The following is a 19,990-nucleotide window of genomic DNA, read 5'->3' on the forward strand; positions in this document are numbered from 1 at the left end:
TACACCCATAAAAAATTATTTCGAAGACACAATTTAAATAATATGTATGACTTATCAATGGAATTTCCCAATTAATTTGTTAGGTTAGGTTAAATAAAAAAAAAAATAAAAAAAAAAAAAAACACACATCATTATAAAATCAATACATTCATCGTTCCACTCAGAATCTAAAAATCATTGTTTACAAAAAACGATTCTGAGCGAAGACGATCTTTCAGCCTATATAACTAAATAAATTATATATATTAATATGTAGGTGTATTAGTAATATATTATTGCTATTAAGATGATTTATTTTACTATCAGATATTATAGAAGATTAAATTAATTGTGCCAAAGCACGTATATTAAGTTCCAAAAATCTAAATAAATGTTGAAGTTTAAATTTAATTGACTTTTAAACCACTGGGAAATTAGGTTCTGCAAAGTTAAAAAAAATTGTATTATTAGTCCCTTATGTATGTTTTTAGCAATTAACTTACCGTTAAAAATAAAATACACAAGGCTACCTACATTTTGAAAAATAATATTATCATTTTATAATTTGTTTGAATTTTTATTGGCTATACTATTATTCCATAGGTAGGTATTTGGATACATTTATTTCTAAGACCTTACCATTTTCATAATAGGTAATAATAATACCATGAACTAAGATAATATAATATTATCTTAGTTCATGATAATACATAGGTACCTATCGAAATAATAATATAGATAAATAATAATAATGTATTATGTTATATGTAAACACAGAAATAGATAATAAATTTATTATCTATATCTGTGTATGTAATTGTTTATAATTTAATGTGAAGGTGCATAAAATTAAGGTGTACGAATAGAGGGTAGGTATAAAGGGGGAAAAGCTCCCACCACCGATCTTTTTAGTCGACATAAATCTAGCACCACCGTCCTACATATTACATTTTACCCAAATTGTGCCTATAAATAATATATATTGCATCAACCGGAAAATTGAATGTTAGGTATGGTAAATAATTGAGGACCTACTATTATACTAAGCTAGGAATAATTAAAAACAATAATATTTATCAAGTTTATAATATATAAAGTATTATAAAAACAACAAAAAATTAGGATGAATATTACATCAAACCTACAACAAATATTATAAAATACAAAACTTAAATCATAAATACAGTTATTAAATATTTTACTATAAATGTCTATTTTTAATTAGGTATTAAATTAATTTATACCTCAATAAGACTAACAAATAAAACAGCTTTATAAATATTACAAATAATTATCTTTACAACATAAATAACTAGGTAGTAAGAAGTAATTATTAAGAAGTAAAAAATGAGAATTTACTATTCATTCATGTATGTATATTGTATATATATATACCATACATATATATTTTTTATAATTATTTAAATTTACTAAAAATGTAGAAATACATAATTTTTATTCTTAATATTTTATTTTCCTAAGATGTTTTTATTAGCTAACATAATATAAAAAAAGAAATTGTGATAATCTTAGGTTAAGCACACACATATTAAGCATCTATTTATACATTTTTTCAGTGATTAAATTTGAAGCATATTTTTTCAATATGTTATAACTCAAATTAAATATTCAAAACAATTTCATTAAAAAATATATTCAAAAAAATGGTTGAAATTCTTTTAAATGAATTACAATAAAATAATATCCTAAAGAAAAAATTGCATTTTATATGTGTGTGCCATTCTTCATAATATATTCAATAACATTAGTAATATTACATCAATAATGTATTAATTTATAACCACTTACACATTTATACTAATTTAGTGTCATACAAAATACATTCTTTTTTTGCATGTTAAATAAAATGTCCTTAAAGTAATCAGCAGAAATCTGTTGTTAATTATCATATAAATGTCTAGAGACTAAATCAACTGATATTAATTTATAAAACGTTTGTTCTCACATACAAATGTAGGTTATTATTATTAATATAATAAATTGTTAACCAAAACGATTATTTAAATGATGCAGATTGCAACATTGAGTTTTACTTCAAAATAAGTTAAGAGGATGCCAGCACAATATTTATTTTTTCTCTCTGACCCACCCAACATAGTAAATTTCTATTCAGTAAAATCAATTTTGGGAGGTAAATTATTCAATTTTAATACTTAAAATCAAAAACATTATCTCATTAACTGGATAGTATTTCTGTGTGTTTTCATTCTTCATTTACTCATCATTTGCATAAAAAATGAAATATTGTAAAAAAGATAACGCACAAATACAAGTTTTACATTGATAATAGGTACACACAAATATTAAAACTATCAATACAAAAATGGTTTTGCTGACACAAATTTTCCATGTTTAGTGCGGATTGATTAGATAGAGAAAACAAACAGTGCACTGACATCCTTTTAAGTAAACAGTAATACAAATCTACTTATCTAATCTATATGACTATAGTTATTATGTACACATTTTCACATATCACATTTATACTATTACAATTATTTAACCTATACAGTGCATAGTACATAATTATTTTAAAATATGCTACCTATAGGCAATGTTATACACCTAATACACATATTTTAAAGTTTATATTAGAATAATATTTATATTTATAATTTATAACATTAATCGAGTCAACATTTAAAATCCCATCGGGCAAATTAGACTCCACAAGCTATTGGCAGTATCAACTGGTTAAAGAGTTTTAATCACCCTTTACAGATCAAAAACAACATCAACAAAAACTTTCAAAGGTAACCCCACCTAATTTTTTTAAGTTTCAGAGTAAGATTATGCTTACAAATTAATGACTGACTTAACGAACAAATTCTTAAGACTTAGTTCACAATACAACCATACATACTTATAATCCTATTGAAATATTGTCAAAATAAAATACCCAAATAATTTACATAAAATGATAGTTATAAATGGATCAGATATAATGAATTATTGATAATTCACATTTTTCATACTGAACATGATTTACATATTTATTTATATGTATAATAATTATATATTTATAACTAATAACAAAATATAACAAAAATCATAACAAGAGTTAATATAATACAATGCATGTGTTAAAAAACGTAAAAAATATGTATTGGGTAAGGAAAAGGATATTTAAAACTTTTATTGATCAAAATTATCATTGTTTTTAACAGTAATACATTTAAATTTGTATGAATATTTTTTCTTAAATAATTCATAATTTTATAAATTATGTATATATATTATATAAATACCTTAAAATAAATGTGAAGTATTCATTAATAAGGTATTTTTATTAAGTAGGTATTTACTATTCAATTATTTTGAAAAAGAAATTACTTTAATCATAATGTTATTTAAATAGATAACTACTATATATATGTATATAATATTAACTAACAAATTGATTTAGTAAACTACATTTAAAAATCACAGAACTTTTAACAAGAACATTTTTGAAGAAAACTAAATAATTCATTCCGAATAAAGAAACACAGGATCCTTACGTAATGACAGTTGGAGAAGTACGTCCAGTAAATTGTACCAATTTAGAAATCTCCAATGCTATCTGTAATTTAAACATATTGTTAGTAACAATTAATACAATTATTAAATATTAAATATAATAAAAATAGTTATTGAGCATGTGTTGTTCAAGATTTTACAACACTAAGCATCAGATGCTCAAAACAATTAACAATTCATTATAATGAATAATTCAGTAGACAGGGTCGGACTGACCCGGTCTATAGGTTAACGATTGCGGACTGGGCCCCCCGGCTAGTTTGGGCCCCAAACTTCATGTTCATGTTTTAAACTTAAATAAGATTAGGTACCGTTTATTTAGTAATTGTATTTAAACTCGTCTTAACATTTTAAAGGGCTCCTTATTGATTTAAAATGTATAAAATAAAAAGAATAAAAACTGAATCTGTGGGCGACAATTGGTTCGTATCGGAATGGTCATCAAAAACCCAAAGCCGCACAAAAGATAAATCTAAAATAAAAAATATATACCAATCAGGCACTGGAACCTTTTGAATTTATCGGTATAGGTGAATGTAGTCGATACAATTGGAAAGAGTTCTAATGAACTTTCAAAACTGTCGTTGAATTAAATTGTAATCTATTTAAGTTTTTTAATTATTTACATTTAAATAATAATTATTATCATATTATGTAGATATTGTTTCATATTTGTTACGATCAAACAAATTATTATATTTTATTTTATTGATATATATCATAATTGTATAGTACCTATACTATATAATATGTATTATTTAGTATGTGTAAAAATATTAAACTTTTATCTAAAATGTTAATCGTTATGAAAAGTGTTTTTTTCATTCTATATAATTGTTATCTTATTTAAATACAAAAATATAAAAGTAGAGAGCGATGCTAACAATTTTTAGTCTAATCTTAATAAGGGCCCTTTGATCAGATCGCAGAATGGGTCTTTTGACGCCAGTTTGAGCCTGTCAGTAAATTTAATCCAGTGTTTAAGAAACTTTTTGAAACTTCGGACAATTTTTTTTTTGTTAATTATTATAATAAATTTTAAAAAGAAAAAAGTTTTTACATCCTACATAGTTAATTCATTACTTAAAATATTGATTGGTATCATAAATGTCTGCTTTTATGAAATTTAACTGTACCTACTATCTAAATTGGTTTAGTGTTACATACTTGGACAAGAGGATTAAGAGCCACTTGAGCGTCTTCTAAAATATTTGATGTTGGAGGTTCATATGATTCAGCATATAACCGAATAGTAGCACCACTACTGCCAGTACCACTTAATCGAAACACAAATCTGGACCCATCTTCAAATAACACTCTTATACCCTATTTATAAATTGGATAAATACACCAATAAATTATATTTTATTTTGATTGTAAGGTAATATTAGGTTTTTCTCTGCAAATCACCATTTTTTATGCTCTACAGAAAATTGATTTACCTGTTTTTTAGTGACACTCTTATCAATAGGATCACAATATTCAAAATTATCAGCTTGTTTAAATATATAAACCTTTGAACCATAAATAAATTTCTGGCCCTTAATTGCAGGATCGGTAACTTTTTTTTCCAAATCTGACATAAGTTGGTTAGATGGTTCAGAATCACAATTTTCATAATCATATCTGGTGAAGTAATTACGTCCAAAAGTTTTCCAATGATTAGTAAGTATAGTCTCTACAGACTCTCCAGAATTGGCCAACACTGACAACCATGCCAAAACAGCCCATATACCATCTTTTTCACGAATATGATCAGAACCAGTTCTAAAAATAAAATTTAAAACAACTATTATGAATAAACCTAAACTTTTGTCTAGTATTTCTCAATATTACCCAAAGCTTTCTTCACCACAGAGTGACAAACGACCTGCATCCATTAAATTTCCAAAAAATTTCCAACCTGTAGGCACTTCAAAAATTTCTTTTCCTAGCTTTGCTGCCACCCTACATTATTTTTTTAAATTATGTAAATATTATTTTTGTACAGATATTAGAAAATATTATACCTATCCACAGCTGCACCTGTTGGCATACTTCTGGCAAATCCTCTAATACCGTTTACTTTAAAGTAAGGGATACATTCCAGATTATTTGCTAAAACAGCTAATGAATCACTTGGGTTGATGAAAAATGCCTTTTTACCAAGAATCATATTACGATCCTGAAATAAAATTTGAAAATTAAAATAGAGTAAATATATGTCTAGTTACAGGAATTGTATTTTTTTTCTAAACATAAGTTTATCAGTAATATAATATCACCTTACATTTTTTTGTTTCAAACATTTTAATATAGAAGCTCAAACACAACTACATTACATTACAATTCAACAATTCAACTTAATAATATTATAATTTTATTCTATATTTTAGTAGTTTAGAAATGTATTAATGACTAACTACATTCAATTGAGTCAAATACCCTTAAAAGCTACAGCCCTACAGACTATTCATTAAGTGCCCGTTTTACAATCATAGTTTAAACCTCGGTTACGCTTGAACCACTGATTTTACCGGCCAAATTCGGTGGTTTAGCCGGAGTTCAACTATTGTAATACGGGCCCTAAAACATTTACATTCTTTTAATGATGACTGAACCAGGCTAAAATTGTTGCTCTAATCATAAAAAGGTAATAACATTGTAATTATACTGTTATCAATTAATTATGTTCATCTTGTAAAAATTAAGTTAATAATTATTATGTTGTTTGTACTGTACTGAGTCCAGTACCTATTATAGATCCTATATTATCAATGAAATAATATAATTTACTAACTACAATAGAGTTTGAACAGGTTTTTTAATTTGGGTTTTGATTGAAAAGTTACTTATCCAGTATGCTCTACCCAGCTAAAGAACACGCAGATTCTGCGCAACCCCGCTCAACTCCCTGTCATTTGACATTGACTGATTTTACTATGACAGGATGTTGTGAAAGTAGAACTGATTTCTATTGCTGGACAGAGTATAGTATAACTGTCTAAGTTTATATTCTGTGCAGCAAGAACAGAACACGCCACGGACAGATGAAAATCAGGTCTCCTGCCCATTTCATAGGTGAACCAGTCTCGATAGGACGCATCAGTGTGTTCTCTCGCTGAACAGAATATAGTATAGTAATAACTTTTAAACTTGAAAAAACTCCCTGTTTGGTTCAATAAATTAATCCTATTAGTTGAATTCAAATTAAGTTCAAACCTAAATACTTATTTGTTCTATCAGTTTATAGAATATTTAATCATCATATTATGTTGTACAAAAACTTACACCATCTCCATCAAAAGCAGCACCAAGATCATACTCCCCTTCTTGTAATGATTTTACAAGGCCAGAAGCATAAGTAAGATTAGGGTCCGGATGAATTCCACCAAAGTCAGTTAAAGGTATCACATTGATAGCATTATTTGATGGCGCACATAATTCTTCAATAAAAATCTTCTTTACATAAGGTCCAGTAACTAAAAACATAAGTAATTTTAATTTTTAATAGAAATAAATAACAAATCTAAATTATAAATCAGACAAAATGGCAACTAAAAGAATATAATTAAATTATACTAAAATACATCAAATCATTAAGATTCAGGACCGTTTTTACAATGTCCGGATAATTGTCGGATAACGCTAAATGGCAGAATTTCTTTTGTGTTCCCGATAGAATTCTGCCGGTTTATCTTAATCGACACTTAACCAGACATTATAAGAACAGCCATAAGATCATGCCAATTAATATGTTTCATATTTATTACCTCCATTCATTGAATCGATAAGAATATTAAAAGGAGCTTTATTATTGGACCCTTGGATTAACTTGCGAATAACATCAAAATCAAAAATACTTTTCATCAACTGAAGGTAATCTACAACAGAGTCAATGACTTCTATTTCAAATTCTTTACCACTAACCTAAAAATAACATTTTTATATTTAATTTTCAAGTTTATGAATAAATGTTGTATTAGATCTATACTTGGAAATATTGGAAACCACAATAATCTATAGAGCATTTCAAATCTGGTACAATACTATAAGAAGAGATAGTTTTGGTTAGCTCGTAGATGGCGTCTGTAACAGATTCTGGAGCAGGACCTTTAAAACAGTTAAAAAAAAAACAATTAAAATATTAATATTGGTATTATAGACAATTAATCTGGTTCTTTTAATTTGTTTGATCACACATTAAAACTCACCTCCATTGGCTGTGTTGTATTTAATACCAAAATCATTATCAGGACCTCCTGGGTTATGACTAGCTGTAAGTACTATGCCACCGGTTGCATTATATTTTCGAATGATGCAGGACACAGCTGGTGTAGATAGAATTCCTTTATGTCCTACAATTAATTTCTTTACCTGGGGATCAAACAAAAAATAAGAATTAAACTGATAATTCATATAGGTACCAAACAAACTTACATCAGATAACTCTATAATAATTTCACATTTAAAAGCACTGTCCAACAGTTTAGCTATAATATCACAGTAGGTACGTACATTAGTATGATTTTAGTAAGCTTCATATTCAATATTTAAAAATAAATATTCATATTAGGTATTATTTATAGATTATCATAAAACTGGACTCATTTTTTATTTTAAGAGCAAATTTAGAGGGCAATGGTCTTAAAATACCTATTTACTTTATAGGTACTTATTTCATATTATTATCTATGACTATTGAAAGTCAACTTCAGCCATCTATTTACATAATTAATAATTTATCACTATGTAAACATTTAGATTAAATAACATGTACAATGTACATAACATAAATAATTATCAACGAATTGAGAAGATAATTTTTATTTTGTCGATTCACCACCAAAAATAAGGCATATTTATTACAAAATAACAATAATATGGTTACCATTCTTTCGAAAATAATCAACAGAAAATTAAAAATGTACCTATGTTTCTTATTATTACCTACACAAGCTACAGTGCCACACTCTTTTTTTTTTTTAAAACTTATTGTCGACAATACTATAAAAAATTATACAGTATCCGGCTATCGACTATCGGTCTGAGCAGACTTGAGTTTTTTATAATAATATGTCAACTACTATGGTGAATAATACTGTTAAAAAACTGGAATACCGTATGATATTATAAGAACCCATTGAAAATCATGGTGGTGGGGAGGGACAAAATATCAAACACACACGTAAACACCAATTATTATTTATTATTATGAGGAAATAGCTATAATTACTGTTTTACATAATATTATGTAGTATTTACGTATTAATAGTATTACGCTGTATTGATGTCTAAGCATAATATTTAATGCAGAAAAAATATAATAAATTCAACCGAAAACCGCAAATGGTTAATCGCCGTCCGCGTACCTACCAATATAGGCGTTATCTTTACCGGCATCAAGAAAGGGGGGGGGGAAGGTTATATTATAGTTTATCTTTATAATATGTAGATAAAGATAACACGACGTCGTAACTCGTAATTTATTCATAGTGCAGAGCTGATAAACGATAATGCCTATAATAGCCTAGTGCATTACGCGCTATTCTTATCGTGCGATTTCATAATATTTAAAAGAAAAAAACAATATTGAATAATAGTAATTCTAACTTTCTGTTCTTTCGTTCTGTGTTTGACATTGGTACTATGATTTTCGAAAACTCGTCAACTACGTCAAAAAATGAAAAAAAAATGCTTACTTACTATATATTTTTTTAAGGGTACGTTTTTCAGTATCAAGCTCGTAATAAAGTGTCTAATAATACTTATCGGTGCATTAATAATATTATAATGACGACGTCCGTGTACTCGTGTCTAGCTACAATACTATTATGATCACATAGGTACGTAACGGCACGAACCTTTACAAATGAAACCAAATATTTCGTGCCATAGGTAGGCACTGTGAAATAGGATAAACGAACGATAAAGAATACGACGTCTGCCTGAAACCAATTCTAAGACGTACATTTTTATTTAAAAAAATCCTTTCGGAGGGTCGTGGGTACCGTCTGTGTCTATCATAATATTATAACAACCGCAGTGAGTCTGTGATCCAGTATCGATGAAAAGCAACAGTTTACTGTGTGGGTCTCGTGGGAGGAGAAAAACGAAATTAAACGGTAGGTGGAAACCTAGCTGGCTATCTATAGAAAAAAAAATTTAGGTTAAGTGCTTCGGAAAATGTTCAGAAATCTCGACGGTTCAAGGGCGTAGGTAGGAATAATAATATTTCAATAACGATTGAAAAATTGTCAACAAGCGCCTTTCCTCTATGTCCGAACACCAGAACACCACGTTAAATTTTAATAACATATTATTATTCTACGGTCACGTCACGTACCCCGTTGGCAGCGGCGATTTTAATTATCACGTCCACGGCTTCGGCGCAAAAGAACCGGCCGTCGCCGCCGACCACCAAGGTGCTGCCGGTGGCCGACGGTTGGACGGCGCCGAGCACGGCCTGCACGAAGTTCTCCGTGTAGTTGGGCTGCTGGAACACTTTGACGGCCTTGCGCAGGCCACTGGTTCCGGGCTTTTGGCCTTCGTACGGCTTGGTCTGCACTAGCACCGGTTCCATGGCGGGACGGACGAGAGACGGAGCGGGACACGACCTAGGACTACAATGATACCGGTGCACTCTGATGCAGCGTGCGGACTGGGACGAAACGATCGGCGGACGTCCGTTGCGGTGTAATAACGAGTGCTGAGTGCCGAGTGACAACGGTGAACCGTGAACAGAACGTCCGGTCGCCCTCCGGTTCGTTCGGCACGCGCACGCCGCCGTCCCGACAGCAGCTGATCGACGCCTCTAACGGTGGAGGGGGAAGACTGAAGGTCACGAGTGACGTCTATTTTTTAACAACAATATCGCCTGCCGCTGCCTTGTTGTTATTGTACAACTCGGTTGTTTCGCTTCGCAGTTTTTCCACTAATAAAAACGTATTTACACTGTTTACACAAACCGTAGTTTTCAAACGTACGTATATTCATTTTTACAATGATATACTCAATTACTCAAATACTTAATAGTCAAAATTATAGTGAAAAGCAACGAATTAATTTCTTCCAGTCGGTTAAACATTGTCTCTCCTGAAATCCTTGGTGATGAGTGGAAAATTAATTTTGATTCGGAACAATAACGACGTTTAGATTAGACGACTCATCACTCATGAGCGCACATTTAATTAAAACTTGAAAATTAAATAACATAACGTACTATATTACATTGTCGTCCCTTAGACATCGTATAATTGAATATCTCCATTCCCCGGGAAATTCTGAGTATATAACGTACATAGGCGCAAAGTAGGGGGGGGGGCTAAGCCCCCCCCCCCCAAAAAAAAAAATGTCCATAGCCCTCCCAAACATTTCCTACATTTTGTTTTAAGCTTATTTAATATTATCAAAGTAAGGCCCTATTAGCCGCCCTATTAGCCCCCCCCCCAAATCTCAAACGCTATTTGCGCCTATGATAACGTAACTACGAAAAAAACAGAATACTGCGGTCTGCGGTGTATAGTTGACCCCCGCCAAGAAAGAGTATTACCCCGCCACTTAATCTCTCGTATTTTCGATGTTCTAATCATATTTGTTATAAAATGTATTTACCTACCAGACAAAAAAGGTACGAAAATTATATATATACGTAGGGTATATAAAATGGCCTTTATAATCGCTCAATAGTAAACCACAAATATATAAGCGGAGCTTCCATACAGAATGTTTAGAGGATGTGGGGAAGTACTAAATGGGGAGCAACAATAGGTATGAACAGGGACTAAGAGGAACTTTCCTATAGATTCTTATCTGACAGAGTTTATGTGGTGAAGAAATTGGACCGACACGATTCGTATTTGATGAAATCTTGAAGGACATTACATGATTTATGAATGATGTATTTTTTTACTTTTTACGATTTATTTATTTATGACTTAATTTATCAATTTTTATTTTGACCACTTGAATTTTGTATAATTTTTAGTCTAAACGTATAACATACAAATAAAGTATGAAAAAATACACTTTAAATAGTTTTCGTACCTTTTTTATAAATGTTATAGTAAGTGGCGGGGAAATACTTTCTTGGCGAGGGTCAACTAAACCAGCACCAAAAGCAGGCACGCAGCCACTATCGTCGCTCATGGTGAGCAATATAAATGGGCATGTATTATATAGTTATACTGCTCTTATCGTTTTAAGAAACACGTTACGCAGTTTAATACTTTTTTTATGGCAGTTCGTTTTTTTTTTCATATTAAATCCGACACGGGAGTTTATGCTCAACGCCTTGCGAATCACAAGTCACAACACTCAGATTGTTGGAACAATTCAATAACTGCGCTATGCGAAAGAGATGATAATAATTGATAATTGATCACAAACGGCACGACACAAAATCACGTGTATTGTGTTGGTACAGCGATTATAAATAGTACCTACCTATTTATCACTATGCTACCTATCTATAATCAATGTTAATAGGAACACTTGGAACACAATGAGTATAAATACTCATATTATAATGATATTATATGGTAAATGATAATATAACAATACTGCATTAATTTATTAAAATAAACATTATTTCATATTTGTATAAATAATCAATGCTACAGTGGTGAATAATACTCAAAATACAATATTTATGTCACTATAATGACTTATGGTATATTTTATTATTATACTATAATATAGTATATATCAGTAGGTACATAGTATTATAAAGTCAGCAAGGTTCACGTCAACACGCTCATGATCCATGTATAGATATTGTTAATCAATGTCATTCTTGTGCTTATATAGTATATATTATTATATATTATTATAAACTAAATTATATCACGTGCACTCTTCTTATTAGTACGTTTCCCTAGATTTGAAATATTCCAGTGAAATTTGTGATGATAATACCATACTTCATACAACATTATAGACTATAGCAGTGTTGTTAAAATTCAATTTATATAGAAATCCGTTCAATTCCTCGTTCCTTTACTCTCTAGTATAAATAGGAATTCGTTCAGTTCCTCGTTCATTTAATGTCAAAAAGGACTCGTCCAATTCCTAGTTCGTATGAAAAAGGAACTCATTCTTTTCTCGTTCCTCGTGGTTCACGAGTTATTAGTTATTATAAATTTATAAATTTATTAGTTATTATTACTAATCAGAACATAGTCATATGTGAACAAAAAATTGGTAGCTTTGTCTATAATTTTTATAATAGATTAATAACGTAATAAGTAAACAAAAATACAAAATTTTTCTCCCCAAATGTTTTTTTACACTTTTCCGAGAAGAACAAAAGAATTATAATATTTACGTTCCTTTCCTACAAATAAGGAATTGATTCACATTTCTATTGGCTATTCTTTTAAAAAATAATGGAATTTATTCCTTCATTCGTTCCTCTAAAAAGGAATCAATTCCAGGAATCGTTCCTTTAGGAACGCGTTCCTTAACAACACTGGACTATAGTACCTATTAAACTATCAACAAATTAACATCAATTGGTTAAGCCACAGCATTGCATAATTAGTAATTACTGGTATCAATATCTTGAAAATCGCATTGAAACAAAGTTTGACATTTCCACTTTCCATCAGAAATAATTATCAAATGGAAGAAAACTTTGTATTGATGAATATTTTAATGACTATTCTATTTTAGCATGATGATTATTATATTCCAGATAAGGGTAACGAACATATTTTTAAGATTAGGTATTATATCATTCTAACAAGCAATAACTTATTAGTAATTACTAATCAAAATATATTTTTTAATTAATTTTATAATAGATTTATACACTAATAAATGCACCAATGCTTTAATAAATTATAAATTATATGATATACCTAAAAAATTAGTACCTACTACCTAATAAATAAATTATATAAATGGTTAAATGGTCAAATGTACAATTGTGTACAAACGTATTAAATACTATAAAATGTTTGTAATCAGATTACCAAATTATTGAAGTCTAAGCGACTTATCGTAGTCCTGCAATTGAGAATTAATATAATATGATATTATCTACTATATCAGTACTAAATCTACAAGTTACAACATTCGACATATAGCAATTAAGTCAGTGTTGGGTAGTAACGTACCAAACGCAAATTACTTTTGCAGTAACGCTGTAGTAATTTCATTATATTTTATTTAAATTAACGAAATTGTAACAAAATTACTTTTTAAAAATGATTTCTATGAAGAAATGTGTTATTTTCCACGTTATTAAAATAAATTATAAATGTAGAATGTGTGACAAAAACTAGAAGCTAGGATATTCGAGAAAAATGTTAAATAAATAAAATGTAGGTATTTACCATTCCGGAAGTTATTATAATAAATAAAAATCAACAATATCATTAAAGATCCTAGGAATTAATGCTTATATATTTTGTTTATATATAACATTAAGTCATTAACAATGTACCTACTACTTAGTACTTATTATTCGTTATGGACTAATTTTGTAATTTTTTTTTTTTTTAAGTAACGTTATTTGTAACAATTTTAATGCCCTACTTTTTGACCAAAAAAGTAAAGTAACATGATAAAAACAATGTCAGGTAACGTGAATGTAATTTAAATAAAAATATGTAATGTAAGTTAACCCAACCTAACGAGTAACGTAATTTTATTACTTTTCAAAAATAATTTACCCAATAATGACAATAGTGCAATAAAGCCATTTCTAAATCAATGAATAAGTGAGTAACATAAGTAATAACTAATAAGAATATATAATATTCTCATAAGTCTGTGGTCTAAAAGAATGTCAAGACATCGAATTAAATTATTATACAGTTATAAATTACTAGGTATATGAATTATTATGAATAAAATAAATATTTGTTCTTAAAATAAACGAATTATACTCTATACCCATGTTATCAGGTACCTAAATGAACCATAAGCAAGTCGTGACGCATTTCGCTGTACAACGATTATTGAACTGATTAGAAATTTTTGTGTTTCGCTGTATATCAGTAAAATATGTATGACTTCTTCCAATTCAAATGTATATTTTTAAAAGACGCAATACTTGCAATTATAATGAATTTCAAATGTTTTCTTTTCTTTTCATTTTATATCATATTTGTTACAAAAAATATTAACAATGTATCCGAAAGCACTCACAAACTACCATCAAGGTTTTTACTCAAACCATAAAAGTAATAATTATTAAAATAAAAAACATATTTTTTTTAAGTCAACGGCCGCAGCATAAGGGAAAAATAGTGAATGTATACTATAGAGAGTATAAACTATATAAAATATAGGTTTTCGTGGTTTCATTACATTTGGTAAATCAAAAAAATATTTTTACAAGCCCGAGGAGAAAATAAAAAATATTAATCATATTTAAACTAAAGCCATACAAATTAACAACTAAAAACAGTACAATTTAAAAAGAAACCAAGTATTTTGAAATATTTACAAAATAAAATAGTAAAATTTAAGAATTATATATCATACGTACTTACGTTATATATATTAATAAATAATATTTAATAATATCGGTACTCATTAGGTATATATTTTATTATAACTATTCATTTGTTTATGGTTTTCTCTGGAAAGCAACTAACCAATGTCTAACTGAAATCTTCAGTAAAAACCATATAGATGAAATATGGTGCAAAAATGACAAAGAAAAATCAGAACTCTTCCACTCCCATCCACCTAACATTTTCCAACCCCGTGATGACAGTATATTCTCAGAATATGTATAATACATTAATACTCCATAGTTATGCCCTGTTGCTTTATTAACCTCCTAGGCAGTTCTCATCAGATAAATTCCAGAACTACTTATAAATGTCGCTCTTTAAAAAAAATTAAAGTATTGATTTATTATATTACATTGATAATAGTATTATTATGTACATGTTTGACGGATGTTGTTCGATGGAATTTGGAATCGAATTTAGCACCGTTATCTATAATGACCAATATAAGTACCTATATATATATATATAGGTACGATGATTTAAACACAATTTTATTAGACTTTATAACAAATAACAAGTAAGTATATTGGTACATTAAATAGGATCAAAAAGTCACGTAGACACAACAAATTATAATCCAATCAGGATCAGCGGCAATGGTTACGAATCTATATGAAAAAAATATTATTATAACATATTAGTTATTACAAAAGAATTATAATAACATTATGGCTACCTATTTTAATTAATATTGAATATAAAAATGTAAACGAATTTATACTATGCTGATTGCTAACAAAGCATAATACTGAAGTACATAGGTAATGATAAGGAAATTGATAATTGGTATATTTTATATGATATTATGCTTAAGGCATCCAGTAGAAGCAACCTAATTTAATTTTAATTTTTTTTAAAATTAAAATAGGGAAATATGCATCCCGAACAAAGTCCGTTTTTTAATATTTTAATAATATAATAATACATTATTTTATTTGACTCAAGAACAGTATATAGTTTAAAGGCTCAAATAACTATTTACAGTTCTAAATTTTTTTTTTAATCCCAAACTTTATATAATATGTATTAAAAAAAAGTTGGTTTTAAGCTTTTTTTACAAACTCTTTTATACAATTATTTGAAATTAAATTAAAACAAGTCAAAGTTCAATGCAGGGTGTAGAGTGCTGTATGTTATCAATTGAAAAATAATTGATCTGAAAACATTCAGTTGACCATGAGTTATTTGTGAAGTGATTTCAGTGCCGTCATGCCGATACGATCAATTAAATATTTCGTTGCTTATTTTGTTAGTTAGTACGTAAAGTAGTAGGTACGTCTGATGTCATGTGGGTACGTATTCAGATTGATCGTATACCCCTCCACCACCATTAGGTTAACGGATGCAATATGAATTATTATTTATTGCATTATGAATAATATCTGCAATCTACTATTATCTACATTATTAGGTAGGTATAATTATTATGTTTGATCAGTTTGAGTATGATACAAATTAGTTTGTTTAAAAAAGACAGACGAATGGATTTTATCTAAAAATAAACAAATATTGTGAGTTATAGAAGTACTTTAAGTTTTCTTTTTAAATTATAATTTATATTTGTAACGGTTTTTTTTGTGCTTATAAACTTCAACCAGCATACCACTAAAAGTCATTTACGATCTACCTAAATAATATATGCCGGTTTCAGATATTAATAACGCCGGTTAAATATCTCATTATATATAACTAGTGAACCCCAAATACTCTAAAAGACTATAAAAAAAACCTATATAACCTATATGGACTATACTCTAAACAAGGTTATTATTTTAAAGGTAAACATTTACTCAATAAGTATTTCACTCAATTAATTATTCGTTCAAAATTCGATTTTCTGCATAGCAATGCTCAGAAAAATATTCTGCAAAAGAATATGAAATTAAGAATGTATGAATTTAATGTCATTTAAAAATTGTAATTAAAACATAAAATAAATATAAATATAAATAATTACAAAAAGTGAAAAATATTTGTTTATAGTTTTGCAAAGACTTCAAATAATCTGAAAACAATGTTTCCAAAAATGTTAAAACTTTTCGAGAAAATTTATGTTAACCTGAGTCCTGAATTATGTAGAGTGATAACTTACAAGTTTGTTTGCAATGCATACGTAAATCAAAATATTATATTATGTTTACATTTGTAAAGTATTTATTTTATTATTTATACTTGCATCATCATTAAAGACTTGGTCGAGTGTTCTCAGGGTAGTTGAAACCAATTGTAAGCGGACAAATTACAACATTTTAAAATTGGTTACCAAAGTTGTACAAAATATGTATTTCAATTTTAAAAATTTTAAATTAGATTAAGATAAATAATTTCTAATAGTATATTCAATGTACCTACTATATTTTAATTTGTAAAATACGCTGCAGTGCTATAATAGTTCTCAATTGTAGGTACTAAATTATATTAAATTTATAATTTAATATAATATAATATACCTTTATATTATAAGATAGGCAACTAAACTTACATTAAATAAAATAAAATCGGTAAAGTCACCAATGTTACTATATTAGCTTAAGGTTTCGAGTGGGTATCATTGAAGGGTCACAGTAATATATGTGTTAACATTTTCTAAATCATTAATTCAAACGATTATACGAAAACCAACTCTGAATAGAGATGTTGCAAGTAATTTATTTTTCCATTAGTAAATAGTAATACGGTACCCAATGGGTACAACACATACAATTATAAATTAAAAGAATATTTACGTTCTTCTAAGATTCTTCAGATGCATGATATTTAAATATTTCATCAAATACTTTAAGCTTTGAGCAAAACAAGATATGAAGCAACTTCATGGTTTTAAGTGTTGACTGTTTAGTAGCTATATAGTAGCTTTTTTTTTTAATTTCAGAATAGCTATAGTATCTACACAGATGTTTTCAGTTTTGTAAGTAATACTTTGTACCACTTTAAGTTGTGCATTGGAAAATATCGTAGTTTGTTGTTTGTACTCTAGTAAGATTAATTTTTCAAATTTCTCAGTAAAACGATCAGGCTGAGTTCGGGTAAAGTTAAACTATTGACATATAGAAGCCTAAGATTCCCACCACATTTTTTACTGGTACTTTCATAGAATCAATCATCATTTTATTCATACCATTTATATAAGATACCATATTCAGTATTCATACATTTTCCACAAGAAACTACATTAGAGCTCTTTTACTACCAGAAAAGTAATCACGCAGAACATTTTTAAAAAAAACGGCACAGTTGCAAGACGACAATATATCTCGCTATTCATGTAGTAGTATTGATTGTAAATAGTATAGTATTAATAATCAATGGTAGTTGTAGGTTCTTCATATATGTTTATATATATATAATTCTACTGTACGTGTGTTGGGACTGAACTACTCCTAAACGGTTGGACCGATTTGAATGATTTTTTTTTTGTATGCGTTTGGGTGACGCCCCGGATTATTTAGATTCACAAATCATCCCCCTAGGTCCAACCAGGGGATGTGCTCAAACGGGAATTTAGAGATTTGCGGTGGAAATGTTTGTTTATAAATGGTAGCCATGGGATTTAAAACTATTATTATGATAATTATCGATTGCCGTAAAATCAGTGTATTCATTCAATGCATTTAATTTTTTTGTACGTTGTGTTTTGATATGATATGTATCGCAATTACGTAAATATTGAGGGTATTATATACTCACATGTAAGTTACGTACATAAAACAATGCCACGTATTCGTGGACGAGGAGGAAATATTGGTCGACAAACTCGGCATTCACAATTAGTCCAGCCGTTTAGGAGTTCAGTGACATACTTGGTATAACTTTGATACTTTAGAGTTAAAATTTAAAGTTACGTACAAACAGCACATAGTCCGTGATCTTCTGCAAGTAGATTGCCTACCTGATAATTTACTGCTTCGAATCGGAATTTTTATTCCAGGCAACAGAAAAGTTAAGATATATTTTGAACACCATACACCGAATGCTAAAATATAACGATTTGAACAAAGTTTGAGTTATATAAAGTTGGTACATTTAACGGGAAACGAAGTGCACGGGATCAGCTAGTATACATATATATATATATTTTATATTCCTCGCTGCACAAATAATGTGAAATATATTGTTTACAGTTTACACATTCAACAAGGCTCGTTGAAATGTACACAAAACGTGTGGCATAACAATATCTATATCATAGGTGTAACTAGGGACATTTTTCTGGGGGGTTAAACTTGAACCAGCAGCACAGACCCTGATAATTTATATTTTGAACTAAAATATGATAAAAAAACTGGGGCCTATGATCTATATTCTATACAACACAAGGATGAAATTCATTAATGTTTATGTTTAATTTTTTTATGCACATATTCATATAAGAGTTAAGAATCTACATTTATGAGGCACGTGAAGCCGTGTGAAAAATAGCTATCGGAAACAGAAAGTACAAAAATAGTGATTCATTAAAACGCAATTTTTAGTGATATGAATATAATATGATAGGGATTTTTGTGGGATTTGTAATGAATGGAAGAGGAGCTACTAGCTAGCAGGAATTACAGACGTACAGTAATAGTTGTTGTTTGGTGACATGTTTTGGTTTGCAGTCGCCCGAATGCCTGATATAATATATTATTATGTTATATGTAAATATATATAATACTAGCTGAATATGTGCACTTTGTTGCCCGTTAAATGTACCAACTCTATATGACTGAAACTTTGTTCAATTCGCTATTTAATATTCGGTGTATGGTGTTTAAAATTAATCTTAACTTTTCCGTTGCCCAGAATAAAAATTCTGATTCGCAGCAGTATATTATCAGGTAGGTAATCTATACCTGCGGTAGATAGCGGACCCGTAGTTTGTACGTAAGTGTATGATTTAACTCTAAAATACCAAAGTTATATCAAGTTTGTCGTATTCTACATATTACTACCTATGGTGGATTAATATAATCAATTAATACAAA

At 28.7% G+C, this 19,990-nt stretch overlaps 1 protein-coding gene across 1 annotated transcript; it reads right to left on the bottom strand.

Moving 5' to 3' along the window:
• Positions 1 to 3,115: 3,115 nt before the first annotated feature.
• On the bottom strand, positions 3,116 to 10,288 carry LOC100160293 (phosphoglucomutase). The gene is made up of 10 exons (XM_008183857.2): positions 9,845 to 10,288; positions 7,713 to 7,875; positions 7,493 to 7,611; positions 7,272 to 7,428; positions 6,790 to 6,980; positions 5,529 to 5,683; positions 5,356 to 5,466; positions 4,962 to 5,286; positions 4,687 to 4,845; positions 3,116 to 3,562 (listed from the first exon to the last, which is right to left on the bottom strand). Exons 1-10 carry the CDS (start codon positions 10,079 to 10,081, stop codon positions 3,497 to 3,499), a joined length of 1,683 nt encoding a protein of 560 aa, XP_008182079.1. The 5' UTR covers positions 10,082 to 10,288; the 3' UTR covers positions 3,116 to 3,496.
• Between the last annotated feature and the right edge of the window lie 9,702 nt (positions 10,289 to 19,990).

Source organism: Acyrthosiphon pisum, chromosome A1, assembly GCF_005508785.2.
Source record: "Acyrthosiphon pisum isolate AL4f chromosome A1, pea_aphid_22Mar2018_4r6ur, whole genome shotgun sequence".
Taxonomy (NCBI): Eukaryota; Metazoa; Arthropoda; class Insecta; order Hemiptera; family Aphididae; genus Acyrthosiphon; species Acyrthosiphon pisum.